Source organism: Molothrus ater, chromosome 13, assembly GCF_012460135.2.
Source record: "Molothrus ater isolate BHLD 08-10-18 breed brown headed cowbird chromosome 13, BPBGC_Mater_1.1, whole genome shotgun sequence".
NCBI classification, from domain to species: domain Eukaryota; kingdom Metazoa; phylum Chordata; class Aves; order Passeriformes; family Icteridae; genus Molothrus; species Molothrus ater.
The window spans coordinates 13,662,512-13,685,337 of NC_050490.2; the positions used below are offsets into that span (position 1 = coordinate 13,662,512).

The window sequence follows — 22,826 nt, forward strand, 5'->3', positions numbered from 1 at the left end:
AAACTATCCTATGATTTTGCCTGAACAGTTCCTAGGTGCTTTTGTTAGCATAATGAAATTTCTATGCATACACGAAATCCAAAAGAGAAGCATTTACTCTTTATATTTTAATAAGAGTTTTGTAGAAATGTGAGAAAACTCACCACTTTTGAACATTTACAGAATTGATTGCCTAGCTGTCAAGCACATGCCAGTGAAACTCAGTGACAACTCCATATCAGAGGCAGCCAAAAAGTTTATATCGAAACAACATTTTGTACAATCAGTAGTGGGAAATTTGAAGAGTGTCTTTCCAAGAAGTTATTTAAAAAAGGGAGATTTTTCTCCCCACCCCCCCCCCCCAAAGTTTGTGACAGCTTTAAATAATTCTAAAGACCAACAACTTCTTGAGAAATTTGAGGAAAAGAACTGGCAGCCGAGAAGAAAGACTTTTTGGAAGAAATTGCGATCAGCTCATTAGACATGGAGCCACTTGTCACCCACACAGCAGATGAAGTGTGGCTCTGTCTGTCTGTCTGCAGTGCAGCTGAGGAGGGTGAGCACTGCCCCTGTGGGCTGGTGCTGAGTGCTGGGCAGCACCAGTTGTCCCCCAGTTGGTAGGAATAGGTGCAGTGAGCACGCTTGTCCTAACAAAAATTAAAACTTCAGTTCACTCAGTGACCCTCACAGGGTGAGGGTTTGTCCCTATGAGTCAGGGTTCAATTTTAATCTACATTTATGGGACACCACGTTCCTGTTTATCAAATCTTGGAGCTCACCATGTTTCAGACTGCTTTCTCAGCATTCAAATAGAGCCATGTAAACACAGAACTGAAATTTACAGTCAGCTATGTTATAAAACAATTAAAATACAGCTCTATAAAGTAAATTCAATTATTAAATGCATTTAACAGTCACACATAGATACAGAGAACTCAATATCATCATTTACTTATGTTCCTGGTACCCAGTGAAACTTAATTGGGTATAGCTACCACAGAGATTTCAGCTAGATACCAAAACAATTAATACTGTGATGTAAAAATAGATAAATTACTGTTCATAAAAGAAATGTAATTACCAATGGACAAGAAGTAATGAACTGCAGAGTGAATCCAGTTCAAATAGGATTCTGTAATATTTCCTGCAAATATGCCTATAACCATTAAATATATATGATATTTAAAAACATTTTCAAATTACTAACTCCATATACAAGTTTATCTTCTTCCCCAAAGCACTATGTCTTTAATTGAGCCCTTGGGTTCATAATCAGTTTTAATTTATTATTGATATGTAAAACCAACACATTTCACCAGTGGACAAATGCTTTAAAATGCAATCTACTGATGCACAAACCTGATTTAGTTTATTTACTGTGGAAATAAAAGTAAAATGGAGATGTGTATAGTGCATCACTGGACATTTTAAATTAGCCCAAGTAAAGAAGCCTTTCAGAATTATTAGAAATAGTGATTTTGCTTTAGCTAGAGCTGGACATGACAATCTATCAGCCTTTTCCACCCATAATTCCCATTTACCAAACTTTATGGTCCTTATTGTGTCCGAGTTCATTTAAAACTTTTCCTGGGGCAAAATTCCCTTTAACTTCAATGAGCTTTTTATTTGAAGAGACAGTGAAATACTTAAAGACCTGGTCCTGGAAGCCTAGGAATAACATCTTTTTCATCTCTATTCTATTCACTCAGGAGCAGGTGAGATATTCAGTCATTCTCAGAGCACACAAACTCTCCAAGTCTCTCTTGCTTTGTGCCAGCAAAAGATAGAAATCAATAACAGTAAAATAATGATGAAGCACTGCATTTATGTGAAATGTATGGTGGTGAATAAGTCCAACCAATTCTTCAGTATTGCATCTCTTTTTTTGCCCTGCAGACTGTAGATATTTGTGCCTTCAGAGCTAAAGGTCAGACCCCACCACTGGAGCACAGACTCCTCCTCCCAAGGAACTTTAGGAGTAACTGGGAGTAACTGATGAGAAGTGAGCTGACAGACATATTTTGGACTGAAGGCTGGACTGGCCTCAGATATTGGAAGCAGTTTCTTTGAATGTCTATAATGGGATGCAAAACAGTTGACAAGAGGCTTTCTTGAGTGGGAATCAATCCAAGCCTCACTCTGCTGGTGTGACAGGCAGCACAGTGAGTCCTGGGGCAGGACACTGTCCCCTGGAAAGCAGAGCCTCCAAAATCTGCTTATGGCAAACTGATGTCATTATGAAAAACACAGTGTCCTCAAACTCCACCAGCCCACACCAGCATGTATTGCCCAAAATGTGTTGACAATGGAAACTGAAGTGAGAAGGGAGGGAAACTGATTTACTGGAACTGTGTGCTTTTATTTGCAGTAGCATTATTCTCATCTTTACCATCAAAGCAAAGCTACTCCCAGAACTATTCATTTCACTTCTTTCATCCTATCTCCCCTACATCAATTATAGAGGAAGCACATTGGATGCATTTCCCAGAAAATTCCCTTACCATCCACCCCTTTCCTCAGAAGAGGCTGTGGAAAACAAACCTGTGCCCAGCAAAAAAACTTGGTACAACTCACTAACTAAATTTATGCTGTGGAGTTGTATTCTTTTAGTTTCTGTACTGACAGCACTGGTGGGAGTGTCACAAATTCCTACTGACACTCCAGCTGGCACTGAGGAAAGAGCTGGTAAAGTATCAGATGAGGTCCAGCAGCCTGGTAATGCTGGGTGCAGCTCTGAAAGCTGGGCTGCTACCCTGTGCCAGGAGAGGAGCAGGCAGCACATCTGAGCTGTCATTAGGGTTTAGCCCCTGCTTCCCAGCAGGAGGATCCTGCTGCCCCAGGTGAGTGGAGACACCTTTGGTCTGTGTTATGACTGGCACTGATGATTTGTGCTCAGCTTGTCCCACAGAGAAATTTCTTTTCTTCTACAGCATTCTGGGCTTTACAGCTGGCAAAACAAAGCCGTGACACCAATGATCACAGAATGGTTTCAGTGGGAAGGGAGCTTAAGGATCATCTCATTCCAACCCCCTGCCATGGGGAGGGACACATTCCCCTAGACCAGGTCACTCAAAGCCCCATCCAACCTGCCTCTGAGCACTCCCAGGGATGAGGAGCTGTGAAATCAATCCTCTGTGCCATCTCAAAACCTGCACATAGCCAAGCAGCTCCCACCATTATCTTATCTAGGTGGACATGTCAGCATTACCATCATTGTGGAGTAGGTGTAGGGGTAGTGGTAGGCCAGGTAGCAGACATCATCTTTGTGAGGGAACTTGATGCTGAAGGTGAGGGTGTAGTAGAACCTTCTCCTCACACTCCCTCCTGCAGCTGCACTCCTGCAGCGGTAGTGGTTTCTGGAAGGAGAGAAAGAGGAGGAAAGTAAATGCTTTGCACTTCTAGATGTGCATTTGAAGCAGCTATGGGAAAAATAAGCATTCAGAGAAGCATCCACACAACAGGACACAAAGCCCAGCAGGGAGTTGGGAGGCAGAACTACACGTGGCAGTGCAGGGCACTGCCAGCCACAGGCTGCTGAGGGATGGGAGCCCTCTCCTAGGAAAATAAAATCCATTAATGCTTCGTTTTGTTAAGATGCAAATAAAGAAGCAGTCAGCTAATAGTAGCTCATATAGCAGAGTCCAGACATATTTAAACTATGCATTCAGCTAAAATTGCTGTATTTCTTCAGATATTCACATTATCTTGCTCAGAGAGGCAGGTTCCTATTCACAGCCCTGAACAATGCCATAAGAAAATACTCTACAAAAAGCCTGGAGATTTAGAAAATATGAATACCCTACCAAATTCAGTTCCACCACAGGAAAAAAAAAAGATATTTCAGGAATAAAAATAAATAATAAATAGAACAGTCAAATATATTTCAAATACCATCAAAGACACTGCAGAGAAGATAGAAAAGAGTGGGTTTGGGTAGAGACTGGACATGAAAGAGAAGTGACCTCGTGTAGATTTTCCAGTTGTGACCAACCCAAAAATTCTTCTTTGTAACCCTCTTTGTTCTGAAGATTTGACCCTCTCCCTCTCAGGGAACAGTGAGGACTAGCTGCTCCCTCAAAAATAGGGAGCTGAGCTTGACATGGAAGCCAGAAGAGCAGAGAACTCTTGAGGCAGGGTCATGTCCCACAGCACCTGATCAGGGCATGCCTGGGGACAGCAGAGGAGCTCAACCACGAATTCAGAGCATCAGACAAGATTGTGGGGGTGAGGCAGGTCTGGGTGCAGCCAGCAGGTCCCTTCATGGGTCAGGATCCAGATCAGGACGCGCAGCAAAGCAGGGACACAGCAGCAGGGACACAGTAGTGACTGAGCTGGAGCCTCACTGCAGCAGAGCCCTGGGTGAGGCTGGTCAGTACTGACAGGGTCTAAGAGAGCACACAAATCCTTGACACTGCCTTCAGTAAGACTGCAAATCTTGTAACAAGCTCCTCAGTCTAGGGACAGGAGCTGATCTCTTGCAGGAGACTTACTCTGATGAAGAGATGACTTCAGGCTGAGTAGGAAAGTTTTCTTTCAGCAGAGATGAAGTGACAAATCATACACTTTTAGGGAGAAGCCTCAGAGCAAATTGCATCCATAAGTACATTTCAAACAATATTTTTCCCACATTGCACCAATTATGCTGTTGCCAAACCCTCTGATTCTGAAGGACTGTGAGGTTTCTTTGACAAATGTTATCATCAATGTTGCATTAAAATGCAAAATAGAAGAGGCAACCAAAAGATGCAATTTCAACTCCTGAATTTTACAATACTAGTTTATTTTGCTGCCGTTCATTTTTATTCAAAGGGGTGGAGAGAAAAGATAATTATTCTTGTCAAATTCTCCAAAATAATCAGCTCTTTTTCATAAGGGAGAGACAATACAATGCTGCTGGGTTTTCACTTGAATTCAATAGTTAGGAACATGTGGGGTGAGTGATACCAACTGGATCAATAGATATTGCAGGAACACTGAGTCACAGTGGCAACCTGAAAAGCCTATGATTTTATTCTCAGTTGAATGCTTTACCCCAACATTTCTTTTGAAAATAAAGCACCTTAATATTGGACAAAGACTAAAAGAGAAAAAAAAATTCAATAAACGCACAAATATAGAAATATGAACTTAGCATTTATATCTGTATTTCACTGGATCAAGGGTTAAAGTCTGGTATCTTTTTGAAGTCAGAATAATGACATTTAATATAGTTCCTGTTAATTTTGACAATGAAGGATAATTAAGAACCATTTCCTGCATGGTGCAGAAGGAAAATGCTCACCTCCATGGCCTCTATTATACTCGGGGCCACTTGGAAGGTTAGATCATCTTATTCATAAAGTATGGTCACTAAAGTGCTGAATTCTTCCAAGTCCTCCCCTCCAAGTTGACATTTGTGGTTAGAGGTGTGGGAGGAAGAAGGTCTTTGCAGGCAGATACTGCCTAAATATCCGGCATAGGCATTACTCCCACCTGCCCCAAGCACTCTGGAGTAAAGGCTCCTCCCTCTGGAGTCTGTAATTCGCAGACAAGTCAGACAAATGTCCTCTCCTACCCAAAATGGCCACTTTAACCCAGGGGTTTTGCAGCAAGAGACACCTCTGACCTTGATACCACACTGGGAGTTCAGTGCTGCTCACTCCTGCCTGCTCAGACACGATCCCCCAGGCAGGGATGCTCTCACAGCACTGCTCAGCAGCACATTTCATCCTTGTCCCCAGCATCTCTGCTGTTCCACCCAACTACCCAGCCAGAAAAGACATCTCCAGACTTTTGAATCACTTGTTGACACCTGCTTCAATCCACAGCAAGCTATCTGGCAGTAACAGCAAGTTTACAGGTGGCTTTGGCTTCAATAGTCTTCAGTCTTGCACTGAAAAGAAAAGCCCCTGTGTGTAAGCAGTGTAAATGATCATGTACTTTTACTGTATATAATCTGGTCTCCTCACAATCCATCACACAAAGCAGTAGCTCTGAATATTTTTGAAAGAAACCTAAAAAAAATAAAATTTTCCTCTGTGCCTCCCTCTCCTCCTACTTCTGTCAAGCCAAAATAACTCTATTGCTTCCTTTCTCCTCCACCAGATTGATTCCTTTTAATTCCTCACCACTTTTTCATCACAACACCCTACGAAAACCAGCATAGAGCCTAAAGTAACAAGCAAGGAAAAGGAAAGGAATAAAGGACTCTGGCAACATCTGGTCCCCACTACCTTATTTGTCTTCTCTTTCAAAAACATGTTGAAAGTCTCTCATGCTTTCTAGAAGCCAACACACTGGTTATTGGAGTGAAAAAAAAAAAAAAGAGACCCAAGTGTAGTTTTCTCAATGAACAGGTAAGCTGTATCTACTGTGTCTTTCAGTCACTTTGTAGTAGTGAAATCACTTTGTTTGCTGCTCTCCTTCAGAACAAAAATGCACAAGTATTGTATTTCCAGCATAGCAGTGATGAAGAGTTAATTAATAATAATTATAATACTACTTATCTCTTACTCTGCAAGATAATTTTTTGAGCTTAAAAAAAAAATCTTTGCAAACACTATCTGATTAAAACACGCTTCCCCACTTATCGGTTCCATTCTTTGGGTGGCAGATAAATGACTCTAATTTTCCACCCTTTGTAAGGGGGGAATAACAGACAGGTGAAGCAGCCTGGACAAAGATGCAGGCAGGAAAGGACCTGGGTTGTAATTCAAAAGCACCAAGTGATTCAGGAACAATATCTCTTGGCCATCTGATCTTTAGGCTTCCTATCTGCAGCATTTAGTATTGTAAAATACTAAATGTATTTTAGTACTGTTAGATGATGGAATATGGCATGTTCAGCTTAGACTAAAATGGCCAAAGAAATATCCCAGACTTCTGGGCCACTTCAAAACAGTGTTCAAACAGAAAGTAAAATTTTTCTTTCTTCTAATCTGTTGATGTATTTCCTTGGTCCAAAATACTTCCCACCTGAAGTTTGGTGTCCTCATTTTCCATGTCTGGACTTCTTTACATCTCTAAGTATGGTTATTAAGTGCAAGACACTTTAGTAACACCCTGATCCATACCATAAAAAGCTGTATTTAACAATTTACTGGGCATGGCTGTTATTTTGGGCCTGCCACATTGGAAAGCAGAAAATGCACAACAAAACTTCCTTTCCAAAGAGCAAATCCGTGATCAGATATTTTTGTTGTCGATGTTTCAGGCAGAATCCCAGCTGAAGATGAACATTCCCATTGTGCCATTAAGGTGTTCAGCCACACTGCAAAGGCCAGGTGCTCTCAGAGAGAGGCTGATGTCTCACCCTCTCACAGATATCATTAGAGCAGAGAAGTGACCTGCTAATGTATGATGTTTATTTCATCTAATGTGATTATAAAGATGCTGAAAAGAGAAGACCTAATTCTGACATTGTTGCAATCACTAAACAGCCAAGTTTTTAGTGCTGATGTGAGAACAAAACACTCCATGTACCTCATAACTATCTGACCTGACTACTCTCTGAAAAAGCTGGAGGTTAGATAATATGCTTAGAATGAGCCATGAAACCAAAGGCACAAGCACATTGTCACCAATTCAACACTCAGCTGCCATTATTCCTTAAATAATTTGCCAGGAAGGAATATTATTCAGTGCACAAAAGCTGCCAAGACAGCGAGAGAATTAGATGATCTTATTGTAACTGCAACTGTTTATCATGGGTGTATCCTATCACTTCACAGAGAGACAATAAAATAGAGCAGAAGTGTCACTCAGCTATTTTCTGACAAGAGCTCTGCTAATATTCCCCACAACATAAAAAGTCTTGTGAGACTTATGAGAAAGGAACACAGTGACACAGCAGTGCCACAACATTCATCTTTATGAGTAAGCTACCCCATCCACAGGGAAGATGAATGCCAAAGATCAGCCAACCTGCTTCACACAGACATCTCACCAACGAGCTTTTCCTCCCCCTGTCCTTCAGCTCAGAGGGGTCTCTCTGTAAAGGCCTTGCTGTTAAAGGCATGTCTGGGTTCCTCTGTGTTTTTGAAAGTGTATCACTATTTTCCCATATTTATTAATAACTCCTGGTAAAAAAAAAAAAATTGGATGAGATTCCCTTCAAAATATGCAGCCCCACCTTAGGATATCCTGAATGGAACTGAAGTGAGCTCTTTCCCCAGAATACTGGCAGTGTGATATCACTGTGGCAATCCCAACTCCTCCTCTTCTGAGACAAAGCCTGAGCAGCCCCAACCACACTAGTTTCACATTCCCTCCCTCCTACAACTTCTAATGACTGAGAATCTCTTTTATAATCACTGAAAGAAAAACATTAAAGTTTCAGTAGAGGTGAAAATCTATTTCTATATACGCATGCACATTCTTGTGTGTACAAAAATATGTGAGAACCAGCAACACACAATAAATGGGAGACAACAAGTACTTATCCTAGATGATTATGTTGACATATAATTCAATGTACAGCTAGAAAACACAGAATATTCCAAATCAATAAAACAATTCTCTCATATATTCTGAACAAGAATCTGATTACAGGCTTAATTGCACAATCATGGCTTAATCTTGGAAGTCAGCTGCTGTTTAATCACTGCACAATAGCTGCCTTGCTAATGATATGGGAAGCCACTGCAATGGTATCCAGCATGAAAAGTCTGCCCATTCTCAGAGAAGCCAGAGATTACAGGCATGTAAAGGGAAACCACTGAACCACATATGTGAGCTCTTGAGGTAGAAAAGATTAAGGTCAGGTGCATGAAGGTCAGCAAAAAGTACTTGAAACAAAATAAAATAGCTACTCAAATTGCTGTAGGCAGATGCTAGGCTGAGAGAGGATAATCTGTGATAATGCCCTCTCCTGAAAAAAAAATTCAAAGAGAAAGTGGGACAACTTCTGAGGCTCTGGCACACTGCAAAAGCAGCCTGAAACAGGCAACCTGCCCAAATATCAGCACTGAGCTTGTCAGGTTTCCTTTACACCACTGTTGTATATTCAACCCATTCTTTGGCTCCTCAGCTCCTATACCTCTTAGACAAGTCTGAGTATGCAACAGAAAAACAATGATCCCATCCAGCTCTTCTCTTCCCAGCCTGGGGAAAAAACAACTACACTACTACTCCTTTCCTCCTGGGCAAGGGAATTCTCCACATTCCCTGGCATCTAACAGCAAATCTCACTTGTGGCTGTTGTCTGAGGGTGGAAGCACACAACACATTGAGCCAGCACCAATTTCCAGACATTTGAAACAGGGGGCACTGGTGGCAGGAGGCTCATGACATCAGTGCAGTTAACAGGAGCCAAAGAGTAGATAAAGGAAGGCACAAATTATTCACCAAAAGGAAGGCACAAACGATCCACCAAAGGTGCACTTACTTGTAGTAGCAGATCTCCTGGCCTGCCCGAATCCAGCGAGGCCTGCCCTGGAGAGCTTCCCTCACTGAGTACATCACCAGCTGCATGCCTACAGAAAAACAGGACAGGTTCAGGGGATGGGACATCCCTGGCAGGAAAAGACAGGAGTGGGAAGGAAAGGGCTAAAGAAGTAATATCATTATTTCTTCTGTGCTCTCCCTGCTGATAGTTTATGCAGAGTAAATATATTCCCAAAGCCCTGTGTTTTGTTCTGAGACAGCCATGTCTGTACAAAAAGTCTCTCCAGAAGAAATGAGCTGAATGGAGTTTATTAAAAAATAAATTATTCTTCTGGCCTTTGCAAACCATTTTGTTTACAAACAGAGGAAGGGAAAGAAAATGATATGAATCAAGGCATCAACAAGATCAGTAATTTGGTTAGTCTAATATTTTATGCTTGGCTGCACTATTATTGAACTCTTAATCCTACCGTAGCATCAGAGATCTGTGGTGCATCCAGAACCCTGCCTTCCAAAATCGGCAAGAAAAACTACAAGGTTTTAAACTTACTATTAGTGCTAAATAACAGCTAAGCATCATAAACACTGATAACAATAGCACCCATCTTTGCTCTGCATTATCCCAGAGCACGACCTCTTCCTGACCTCCAAAACATTACCATCTCATGCCCTGAGGGGGCAAGGCTTTCTCCGATCCGAGTTGCACATCCATTATTCACAGCTCCATGAAGCCAGCCCACCTGCTGGGTGTTTCTGTATCAATGTCCTTGGCTGCACACACCTGCCTGCTCTTTAGGGCAGGGTGAGGATGCTGCCCTCCCCAGCAGAGCTCTCTGCACAGGGTGTCCCCGGCCAGGGGCTGCAGGGGAGGCTCCTGTCAGCAGCTCCACTGGACCCAGCACAGCCACAGCTGAGCCCAGCAATGATGCTGGCACCACTTCTGTGAGAGCACATTTAAGAAAGAGAAAAATGCCCTCCCAAGTATTTTTGCATGTTGATAAGTTGCCCCCCGGGCCTTCTCTTGGCTGTTCTTGTGCTGGGGGGAGGTGATGTTTGAAAATCATTAATACTGATGACACATTTCCATTAACAGCTATTCAGTTCCCTTCTTCCTTTGGGTTTCTCTGTTAAATTCTGCAGCACTGCTGGAGCCCAGAGGTATCATCGGCAATGCCTTTCCAGCTCCCCTTGGGCTGTGCTGTGGGGCAGCACTAATTCACCACAGCCAGGAGCAGCCTCTATAATGATGTTTTCTGAACCAGTGCTGTGAGTTATGTACAAGAGGCAGTTCTGTATTTGGTACCAGGACATGGTCACCACGAATTCTGAGAGACACAGGCCTGTCCAGGTGATCAGGGAAGGGATGTGGGGCTCAGTGTCTGCAGGGCACTTGATATCCTGAATGCCAGCTCCTGCCCTTCTGAGTCCAAAGGACTCATGTCGCAGACATCTTTTCATTAAAAACATTTCCTTAGGATTTTTTCTTCCTGAGAACCTGAGAGGCCTCAGGGACAAAATGTAAACAATGATTGTCTGCTGCTGTGGAATGCAACAGGTGGATCTGTGATTGGTCTCCTGTGGATGTTTGGAATTAATGGCCAATCAGAGCACAGCTGGCTCTCTCTCTGTCCGAGCCACAAACCTTTGTTGATTCATTCTTTTCTATTCTTAGCTTAGCTAGCCTTCTGAGATGAAACCTTTTCTTCTATTATTTTAGTGTAGTTTTAATGTAATATATATCTTAAAATAATAAATCAAGCCTTCTGAAATATGGAGTCAGATCTACGTCTCTTCCCTCATCCTAAGACCCCTGTGACCACTGTCACAGACTCAAACACAAAATTGTCTCAGAGCAATGGCTGCTACTAATCTGCCATCTCATTCTAATGGAAAAAAAAAATCAGTTTTTCCTTTTTACTTCCCCTGTGGAAATGTTCAGTTTTAGAAAACAAACTGAAATCTGGGTTCTGATGAAATCTCCCATGGCAGAGTAAGTTAGCAAAAGAGAGGGAAGGAGAGAGGTGGAGGTTGTGCCTCCCGTCTCGCTCTGCTCCTGGCCACAACTATTTCATTAAAAATCCTTTCTGCTGATTTGAAAGTCACACAGTGCCATCTAACCAAGAGCAAATGGGAAAAATCAAACCAGACAAGTAACCAGGAGCTGCAAAGAATTGCTACCCAGGGCACTTTGGCACTAGATCACAACTGCAGGCTTTTTGTCTCAGAGTGTGGGCATTAGCCCAGGAAGGTGCAGAGGGAATGTGACAAATAAACAGCATCTCTTACCAGCTCTGTGCAAATGCTCTGCATGTGCTGGAAGGGGTAGTGAGCCTTGCTCAGCCAAGCCAGAAAAGCTGGAGCTTCACTGCCTGCTCGGAGCAGCAGAAGGAACCCACGGAGGAATTGCTAATAGCCAACCCCACAAACAAGCAATCCAAAAGCAAGCCATGGCTTAGCCTCCCTCCTTAGTCCAGATGGTATTTTCACATCTCTCTTCCAAATATATTATTCATTGCATGCTTGAACATGTGAGTCATGTGCACTTTTCAGGTACACAAAATTAGATTATAAATGCTGACAACAGCCAAACTAGCAGATGACAACCTTCCACCAATAACAGCCAGAATCTCTGGCTACAAGAGTGAAGGGACTAGGGGCTACATCAACAACTGCATTGTGGTTTAAAATAGGACATCAACATCCTTCATTTTCAGGCTCCTACCACACACACCACACTGAATTGTCTGATAATTCAGGTAAGCAGTATAAGATGACCAAAAAAATTCATTTGGGGTCTGTATGAATACATGAACTTCAGCCCTTTGGGTTAAAGAGTAAATGCCTTTTAATTTATCATGGCACTCACCCAGCCAGTTTCACACACACAAGTGATCCCAGCTCCTCAAGCTGTTTGTTATAGGTACATTGATCCTCAGAGAGACGTCCTGGTGATGCTAGAGGCTGTAGCCACAGGGCTTCAGAGGAATGCAAAGTCTCATATTATAGACTTATTAAACATTCTGAGCCAGGTCTTGAGCTGGTGTAAATTAACAGAGCTCCATGGAAACAAACCAAGAAAACCCCCAGCCCATGCCAGCTAAGAATTCAATCCAGAGTCTCCTTGCACAAGAAATAATTTCTAAAATGGGCATTGAAAGATGGGATTTGCCCTGCCTGTTTCTGAACAATTCTGCCTTCCTCCTGAACCATGACAGGAGCTCAAGGACAGCAAGGAACAGAATTTTTTATCATCATTAATATTAACAGAAATTTCAGTAAGTCCAAAGATGTCTTACTAGATAAAACCAAAGAATTGTGAATATTTGTTTAAGGATTATCACATTTATTTAAATCTTAGAAGTACTTTTGAATCCTGTGCTGCTCATTCCGTTCTAACAGATTGCCTTTCCCCCCCAGCTCTCCCAACCCTAGTGCCATTCGTCTTCAGTTTTGGTCTATAAAAACAACAGTGATGTTTATTTCCCCTCACAAATCCTCTCCCAGGTCTCAATATTCAGTTTCCTCCTCAGTCCTCCTGAGAATAGACAAAGATTCCTTGACAAATCTAAAGTGACTTTTTCAGTGGACTTCAGGGAAGATAAGATTGAATTTACAGTCTCCCTTATAGACCTGGAGAGTTTGAAACCTTTATGGCATTAAAAAGATATTCTTGTGAAGAGAAGGCTGCCCCAATTCCCCAAAGGCCCATACCATAATTAAACTGGCTGTTGAGCTTCTCACAGTTGATGATGTTGAAGCGATAGGGAACTGCTGACTTCATGTCACGGACCTCGAAGTAGAACCACTGGTGGTGCTGGCTGCTGTTCACATCTGCATTCATAATTAGGTCATACTCAAACCTGTGAAGGAAAATAATAAAAGCAGTGGCCATGAACACCCCCTGTCTGTCACTGAACACGCTGATAGCAGGCTGTGCAGTCAAATTGATTGATATTTTGTGAGCAACACCATCAAACACCATTAAATACTCACACTATAACAGTCAAAACATTTTGAGCTCTGTTTTCTTAATCATGTTCCTTCCATGACATCCAGGTGTTAGAAGGCATAATAAGCTTCACATCATCTAAGCTGCTTCCCTGGCTGACCCTTTCCAAAGCCAGGAAGAGGCCACCATCCCACACTGGGACACCTCTGCGCAGGGGTACTTACTCGCGCACTTGGATCGCCTTCCGAAGGTTTCCTGACTCAAACTTGGAGAAAAATGTCAGACAGCCTGGAGCAGCTGGGCTGGAGAGACTGCTGGAAAGCAAAGCAAAGCAAGGACACCTGTAGCAGATTGCTTCAAAGACAAGCTTTCCCCGCACCTTTTCTATGCTAAAATTTGCCTTAATAATTTTTTTAATAAGTAAGACCCTGGGAAGGAGGAGGAGGTGAGCAAATCCATAACCTCCCTCTCCAATGCAGCTTTTCTCTCTAGTCTTGCTTGGTAATTCTAAATCATCTTTCCTTTTCCCAATACTCTCTTTTGTCCATGTTTGCTTCCTTTATTCCAGTTACTTTCCCACTGGACTATTCCTATTATTTCATTAATTGCAAAAGGCAGCTTTATACAATTACTCTATATTTACTCTTCCTTCATCTATAGGGTTTCTTTCTCCAACTGCTTAGAAACCCTTAAATTAATCCTAAGCAACTTAATAACTTTCTTCTACCTCAAACTCTCACCTCTTTTCTGCTACAAAGAATGTTTTCCAAGTCACCCATACTTCCTCTGAATGCAATTTCTTTAAATTTGGGACCCTCTCAACTGCCCAGTGCTACATCTCCTCACAGACCATAGTTGAGTGCTTAAAGCTTTCACAAGGCCAGATGTTTGAGGGGTGTTTTTGAAGTGCTGTGTGAGTGTCACACTTATGAAACACATCTACAGCCTGTGGCACTGGCTGTGCAGACACTCCATGGGAAATTCTGCCACAGGGGGTGGAGAAGATGGATTTGTCAGTACAGTTCCCAGCACCAGTCTTCACCTCTGTTCCAAATCACTGCATGCAATGCAGATGGATCCAGGGACAACCCACAGTCCCTTTGATGTATGGATTTTCTTGTTCTGTCTAAAAGTTCTGATGATTTCCTGCTCCAGTGGCTTCCACAACAAATCCTTTCCCTGGAGTCACCTAGAAACAATCTACCCCCCTGGATATTTTCTCTGTTAGGCCTTTACCTCCTGCTACTTTGCCTTTATCAGAGCTGATCAAGTAAACTGAGCTCAGTGACAGCACTGACAGTGCTCCTGGTTGCAGCACTCAATTTAAGGGACCCACCTGGGATCATCTAAATCAAACACGGTTCTTCCTATCACATCCCCCGGCTGGATTAGGCGGCGAACATCATCAAGGACTTTGTCTCTGGGAAAAAGAAAGCAGCAAATCAGAAAATTGTAGTGACAGTGTGAGAAATATTGATATAGAGTATTCTTCTAGAAAGAGTCTTAGGAAATTCTTTTTAAGGACTGGAAAGGACTTCCATGTGCTAATTCCAGGTGAACTTTTTTTCCCATCATGAGAACACTTCTGCTCTGTCCTCATTAGAAGTTGCCTTTTGGGTTAAATGACTGATTCTGGAAGATTGTTTATTCACTACTGGATTGTGTCAAATTTGATTTACCCTCAGTTCTTCCCAGTCAATGCCAACCCCCAAGTGGTCAATCTTACCCTGTGAGGAAATATCTGCCATTACTTACAAACCTACTAGTCTGACTCATAGTGAATATTGACTATATTCAAGCTGATTTCTACTCATTATTAAAAAGAGCTTCTCTGATCCCTGAAGATGATCAAATGTGGAATACCAGATTTTCTTCCTAACCTTTGAAGCAATCATGCTATGCCTTGAAGCATGATATGATTAGTCCCATTTCAGCCATACAGTTACACGTTGTTGTAGCCATAAAAGCAAAGCATTTAGAGCTACAGTGCAAGAAGATGGTAGACTGAATTTCCCTCAAAACAAGATTTCTAGCTCATATATTTACTGCAGAAAGAATCCTAGCAGTCAGAAATCAGTAGTCTCAACTAATAACATCAGTTGAGCAACTCTAATTTTAGCACAGAACCCACCATCTTTTCTGCCTGCTAATAATCCCCTACACCACTAAAAAGAAATATAAAGTCATTGCATATAGGCCTATGTCAAGCCAAAAAGACTGTAATTAAGAGCTTTCTCTCCCAGCACATCTTCAGAACACAGCTCCCCACTCATCTGAGCACCTAAATAATGAGACATCCTTTCTGAAAGGACAGATAGGATTTTCCCTGGAAGAATCAGGTGGGACCAACAATGCAAGAACTAAAGTGCCTGAATAAAGAGTAAGATCAAAGGTAAAAACATATCTCACAAGGACACAGAGGCTTCTCCATCACCAAAATGGACTTGTTTTCATTTGTGTTCTAACAAGGTCGTAGATTCACAACCCAGCTTAGATTCCCATCTAAGCTTCCCATTATTGATGAATTTATCAATCAGTTGAGGCACATAATTGGGTAGCAAAAAATTTGTTCAATAGCTTCCTAAGGCATTCAGAGCTGTTAGAGTCAGAACCTACATAAGCCAGTTTTGAGCCCAAGAGCTCTCAGCTTGGTCCCCAGTTTAAAGCACCATCACCTTTGGAGCCCATGCTTGCGCTCCAGCACGGGCTTGCTGTAAGGAGGTGGCTGGTGACCCCAGAAATCCGGGAATGCCAGCTCTCTGTAGCCTGGGATGGACTTCACACATTTGGCCCTGGCTGCATAGAAACGAGGGCTGTGGAATGGGATATCTCCTTGGTGTTTCTCCAGAAGGTTTCTAACCGTATCGGAGCTCTCCAGCCTCCCTTCAGGACTAGGATTGATCGAGGCCTCACAAAGAGGGTAAAACACCTTTTTGTACCATGCAGCATCTTTTAGGAGAGAGCACAAAGCAAACACATGACTCGTGGCTGGATCTTCCTCCTCACAGAAGTCTTTATCCTGGGCTTTTTCAGCAATGTCTCTGTTTTCATCATTCTTATCCCATATGCATTCCTCCTTCTTTCTCCAGCTCTGCAATGGGGCTTTGAAATCCTGTTCTCCTGGATCTGGTCCCATCTCTGTGACACTTTGGTTTCTCCATCTGCAGTTTGGATGCTTCACAGAAGTAGCACTTGGAATGAAATGAGAGGGAGCAGAGGGAAGACTCTCAGTCCTGTCCTCCAAACTCTTCTTTTCCTCAGACTCAAATTCAAGCTCCTTTAAATTTAAAAAGTAGAAAAAATTAAAAGAAACTACAGACAGATTGTGCCTCCTTCCAGAGGAAACCTTTCAAGAGGGAAAAGAGGAAATATTTACACATCTCCCAAAACTGTACTCAACCAAGAAAACAGCCAGAGCAAAATCACTGCATGGACCACCTGCCAGCATTTCTCTATCCACAAAGCTGTTTCAACAGAAATCCTCAGAAACCAAAAGGATGTGATTGGAGATGACTCGCCCAGATGACTCAACCAAAACCAATCATTCAAACAAAGAAGGGAAGATTATTTTGAAAGGCATTTTTTTTAAATATAAGTGTTACAGGAGGGTAAAGGTGGCCAATCGGTCACGCAAAATTCCACCCCCATCTTCATGCGAGAGAATGATTTAATCCCATTTGGCTACTTATGGTCACAATCAGTATCACAATATTTTGTGTACAGGAGATACATTAACCCAGAGATCTTTTTCAGATTCATATTTGAAACAGGATTTTCAGCTCTCCTAAATTCCAAAACTTGTAATAAATGCAATATTCCTTTTTTTGTCCCAAGCATCACTAGAAAAAAAATTATTTGAACTGTTCATTTCATTCAGTGGCAGTGCAATCTCCTCTTCCTTCAAACCACTAGTTGACAGTATTTACTTTTCACATCTCATTCTGATTTTGATATTGCTGTTGAAATTGCCAGCAAGGATACAAATTATCTGACAGATTTCTCATGTGGCAATTGATTCAACAGTGCTTACTTAATCTACACCCAGACAAATGTGCATCAAACATCATTCCTTTTTCACTCATGATTCACACCAATGAACTACTGCAAAAAGTCATAATCTTTGGCTTTCTAGTCCTGTAAGACTTACAGGTTCACTATTGAAATAGCCTTGTCTAGCTATTACTTGTCAATGCTCCCTTTCAAGTATTTCTTAAATTCTGGAATATTTACAAATAAAGGAAACTGCACTACAATCATACCTGAAAATTCTGGAAAAGTTCTGCACACAGAGCTTCATATTTTTCAAGTTCTTGTTCTGGCCGGTCAAGCATTGGCCTTGACCTCAATTTATTCACATCTGTCTCCAAGTCACAATCCTACAAAAGCAGAATTAGAAAAGCACGTGTATTACACCTGCCCCATGAGATGATCTCAACCATCAGTGAATTGAGGATAAAAACAGTGTCTGAAACTTTCACAGTCAAAGGCTGCTGTGCATTAATGTGCAGCCTCACCCATATCAGAGTGCTGATATGGGTGACCAAAGCCAAACTGTGTCAAGCATTCAGCTATTGCATTATAAAAAACCCAAATATCCCCAAAATAAAACAGCACCAAAAAAAAAAAAAACAAACAAACAAAAAAAAAAAAAAAAAACAAACAAAAAAAAAAAAAAAACAAAAAAAAAAAAACAAACAACCACACACACCAGGAAAAGTTGGAGCAAGAGGAAAGTATGAAGACATGGTATTGATGACTGGGCATTACATTACAGCATTATTCAAATAATTCAACATGTCTGTGTCCCACCAAATGCCATCAAAGAAATTATTTGCTCCTGACAAATAGATTCATTTCCAAAGCTGTTATAAAAAGAAAAAAAGTAAAATTGCCTGAATGCACCAGTGCCCATGACATTTCAAACCCTGAGCCACACTTGGGTCACAAAGCAGAGTCTGAAGAGTTGTTTGGGCAGAGATGAAAAGGCAGTGAAGACCTGCCAGAAACATGAGCTCAGCTGAAAAGGATTTGCCACTGAGAGCATATTGATGCATAAGAAGATTTTGGATGGAAAAGAATAGATGGTTGATGTGGTGATTTTTATTTTCATAGAGCTCTAAACAGCTCCTGATGGAAGGGTAGAGCCAAGTTTCAGTTTGGTTGGTGTTGCTAGCATGCATGGATATGTGTTTTGTTGCTGTGAAAATGTTTGCAAATCACATCAATACTAGCAAACGTTGTGCAAAAGATCTTAAACAAAAAAAAAAAAAAAAGGATAAGCTGAAAGTTCATTATCCATTCCCTGCTTGCTTTCCCTTTAGCAAGGTTTTTTACAGGAGATATATGACCAGCAAACCAGACAAACAGTATTTAAAACTCATATGCAGAATAAGCTCTTAGGCAAAAAAAAAAGGCAACCCCAAAACTGCTTACATCTACTTGGTAAATCCTTATGAATAATGAAATAGCTCAGAAGCATAGAGGAGCTGTTACTGAATGAATAACTAATTAAAGAAGGAGATAAATCCACTATGAGCCTTATTCCTAATGAGCATCTTGACGAGCTCTAATAGTCAGATAAAAACAACCAGACAGGGGCAAGTTAGGACACTCAGATAATGTGAGGGGGGTTTAACTTCCTTTTTTTACTGGGTGACATCAGTTTAACATTTGAGGAGAAAAAGACAGGGCAAGTAATGAGAACTCCCTTTCACAGAAGTCTCAATCATTTCTAATTAGACCGTATTTGCAACTTCATTTCTTTAATTTGCTTTCCCAAGCCACTTTATGTGGATAAGACTTATTAGCAGCATCCACTACTTCACATTTGCATATGAGCTAGTTTGTATTTTCACAACAGAAAAGTTTGCACCCTCATCCTCAGCTGGTAGAAGTTTTTTTTTGCCAGTTAGGCCACTGAAGGGAGAGTGCTAAGGGAGAATTCAGAGAAGTATTGAATAATTCATTGTATTATTTGTCTGTGCACAGCAGCAAATAAAGAAGGAATATAGGTTCAAATGCACCAGCTGTGGCTTAAAAGAACTAGCCTTTTCCTCAGGGTAGTTGCACAGCCCAAATATGCTCTGACATAGGAATAAAGAGAGGGTTAGCCTTTCCTAGATGATAAATCAATTTCCCCTAAGTGCCATTTTCCTGGCATATGCCTAGTGGATCAAAGATCCACCATTTATGCCTGACTGTGGATGTGATTCTGCGCAGTCACTGTGCAGGAACAGAGTCACCAAACCCCCTCCACCCTGGGTGACAAGCATGACAATGAATAGAATAAATGCAGGGCACTTTCTAGTGAAATTCAATGCATTCTCCTTTCCTTTTTTCAAGCATCCTCCCATTATCCATGTAGTGGGTTCACGTGGGACACGTGCACATCTACATTCTCTGCTTAGTCTTTCAGGGTGTCAAAATAGACAACAATATGTTTTATTTTCCAGTATGCAGATAATTATGGGAACTATGGCTTGTATACCTACTTCCTCTTTACTCTCCACATCCTCATTATCCCAGTCTTTTTCATCCTCTTCCTCTCCTTCACTTTCACTGTCATCTGCAGAAGTAGGAAGGAGACAGAGACAAAGGTGTTCAACCCAATATCCCTCTCATACCCCAAAGAGAAATACATGTAAATTCTTCTATGTGTGCCACACAGTCCACAACCCACCACAACCCTGATTAAAGCAAATCCCATTTGTTAATCTCATATAAATGAATTTGGCACTAATTCACCCAGTTTTTAAAGCTCTGTTCTCTTGGACTCAAGCGCTGCCTTTGAAAACCATGACAAATGTCCCCATGATATGGATCCAACTCATTTTACAAAGCAATATAGAGATTTTCTGCTTGGCTGCAATGATATTACAGGATGCTCTTAATCTGTATTATCTAGATTAGGGTGTTTTACTGCTATGATTGTTATAGTATTTCAGCATCTTCCACACAAAATTGAATGTAGCAAAAATTGCTCTGTGTATCATGGAGCCTTTTCTGCAGAGTAGCTGTCCTGCCTGTGCTTGAGCTCTGCTTTCCAGCAAGAACTCCCATCTTTTACTCATGCAGCATGACTGCTGCCTGCTTTTACTTTAGAAAGGATAATAATTCTTGCCATTCTTCACTGAAAAAGCTGCAGGGCAGTTTTTACCCCCCAAGCAGCCAATGCACAGGCACAATTACATCTCTGTCTGCTACTGGGGAGCAATGGCATCTCCAGCCTCTGCTATACCCACTCTGTTCCTTTATTTGTTGGATAATAGAATATTTTTTTTTCCTTTTCCTTCCTCTTTTACATCTTCTCTCATTTATTCTACAAATAGACCCTTGCAGCTTCAAGAAGACCTGGGAGTAATTTCTTCCCTACTGAGTGACACTGTAGGTTATCAGATTAATTCAAACTGTAATCCTCAGGATTATGCCAAGTCTCCCTTCACCAGATCCCACACTTAATTCTCATGTCATGCTCCTTTTCCTCCTTCTGAACTCCACCCTTTAGTTATTTACCTTCAGATCCCTCACATGGAGGTTCAGCACTGGCATTCCCAGGAAGAGGGAAGGAATAGGAACTCCTTACAGTCACCACAGGCAGATGCTCCTTGGGGTAGCACTTTCTCAGAATATGAGTCGCAGTAGTTATGATAGGATCCAGATTTTTACAGGATAAACAGTCCTAGGAAACAAAGGAGAACTACATTAAGAATAGCCTTTTACAACAGCCCTGCCTGTCATAATCCCCAAGAGCAGAGCCACTCTTCTGGTGAGAACATAACTCCCTTCACCACTCATGATTCGCACCCATAAACTGCAGCAAAACATCGTAATCTTGGTTTTCCAGTTCTGTAAGACTTACAGGTTTACTCTTGAAAAAACCTTATCATGTGTATATTCTGGCTGCCAAAACATGCCAAAATCTGTGCTTCTGCAGCTTCAGCACAACTACACCCAGAATCATGCCAAAACTCAGAGACAAACTAACAGAGTTAACACCACTATTTCAGTGGGTTCAGGGTACATAATGTCTTCTCAAAGAGAATACACTCCCACTGTACTCTGTTCTCTGTGGTTAAACCATTAGGCCCAAAAGCTATTCTGAAAGATCACTATAAATTACCTAATCATAAAATAATTAATAACTGCAGTATCCCACAATTTCTGCTTCTATAATCGAGAGGAGAAAATAGACATGTAAAGATTTTTTAGAGCCCAGGTATACTTTGAAGACACTGAATATTTTGTATTTTTGTTGTACTGCTGTGCAAGTGAGCTCCTCAGACTTTTGTTGCAAAGAAAACAAATCAAAACCCCCACAGAACTAAAGAAAGACCCCTTGAGACATCATAGAAGTGATCTATGTCTTCGTACATCACAGTGTATGTCTCCAATAGAACATTAGGGAGTTTGGATAAAGGAATGATAATGCTGCACAAAGGCAAAGTTGTTTAAAGCCAATGGGTGCAATTCTCAGAAAACCCAGCCCTTGGATTTGCCCAAATACAGCACACCCAAAGCACAGCCGCCATCAGCGTGAGTCATAAGTGCAGAATTCTATCCAAATTCACAATTTTCACTCTGCCTCTCAGCATGTTTTCTTCAGTGGTTTGGAACTAAGACTGAGCTCATCAGAACAGGAATGCAACTTAAACCTAGCAGTATGAATATGCTACAAGGCAAAAGAGAACTATTGCAATACCTTCTACCACCATTTCATGATTTTGCTTCCCTGAGGTAGAGATAAAATGGAACAACCAAGAGGGGAGAACAGATGCTTCATGTCATTGCCTGACAGCCCATAGTCAGCGTTTGGGCTGGACAAAAAAAAAAAAAACCAAACAGACAATCCAAGCATTCAGCAGAACCAGGCAGAAGGCCAAAAGAATGTAAAAAAAGAAAACCATAAAATGACCATTGGATCACAGCTTCTACCTAACCTCATCTCCTTCTAGGAAAAGGTGGCACTGTTTAGGAGTGGACTTGAGAATGCTGGTTTAATGACTGGATTCAATCTTAAAGGCCTTTTCCAATCTAAATGGTTCTGTGATAAAGTACTTTATTATAACCAGGAACAGGAAAATGGCTGTACTGGGGTTCTTTTGGTTGGGGAGGATTTTACTGTTTTCTCATGTATGATTGAATGGCATTATAAGATTCAGTGGGATTAACCAGGATTCCTGTAGGGAGGCTAGAAAAAATCATCTAAAGCTGACATGCTTACAAGACTCACTACAAGAATTTTAATATGTATTTCTGGTTCTCTGACTGTTTGGAACTAGGGGGAGAGAAAAGAAAATGATGAAAGCATCTCTGAGGAAAGTTTTATTATGGGTAGAGCAAACACCAAGGAGAACTGGTTTCTATTTCTGTTTCAATTTGTTCACTCCTTCATATGGTTGCCTTTGTTTGCTTGTTATTAAAGGAAAGATTAGGAAAGTTTGCCTACATGTGGGAACAAGCTAATATTCTCAACAGTCTACTAGTTCAGTTTACTAAAACTGATCTGTTTTTGCTCAAACAGTGAATGCAGGACTGT

General features: G+C 41.4%; 1 protein-coding gene across 1 annotated transcript in view; it reads right to left on the reverse strand.

The window, feature by feature from the left end:
• Positions 1–22,826, reverse strand: part of AGBL1 (AGBL carboxypeptidase 1) — a 245,936-nt gene that overhangs the window by 185,085 nt on the left and 38,025 nt on the right. Inside the window, exons 8-16 of the mRNA XM_054516258.1 lie at positions 20,804–20,969; positions 19,783–19,856; positions 17,551–17,667; positions 15,967–16,568; positions 14,628–14,711; positions 13,516–13,602; positions 13,054–13,202; positions 9,344–9,431; positions 3,188–3,335 (exon numbers count right to left, since the gene is read on the reverse strand). Of these exons, the coding sequence (XP_054372233.1) occupies positions 3,188–3,335; positions 9,344–9,431; positions 13,054–13,202; positions 13,516–13,602; positions 14,628–14,711; positions 15,967–16,568; positions 17,551–17,667; positions 19,783–19,856; positions 20,804–20,969 (1,515 nt within the window). The remainder of the gene's footprint in view (positions 1–3,187; positions 3,336–9,343; positions 9,432–13,053; positions 13,203–13,515; positions 13,603–14,627; positions 14,712–15,966; positions 16,569–17,550; positions 17,668–19,782; positions 19,857–20,803; positions 20,970–22,826) is intronic.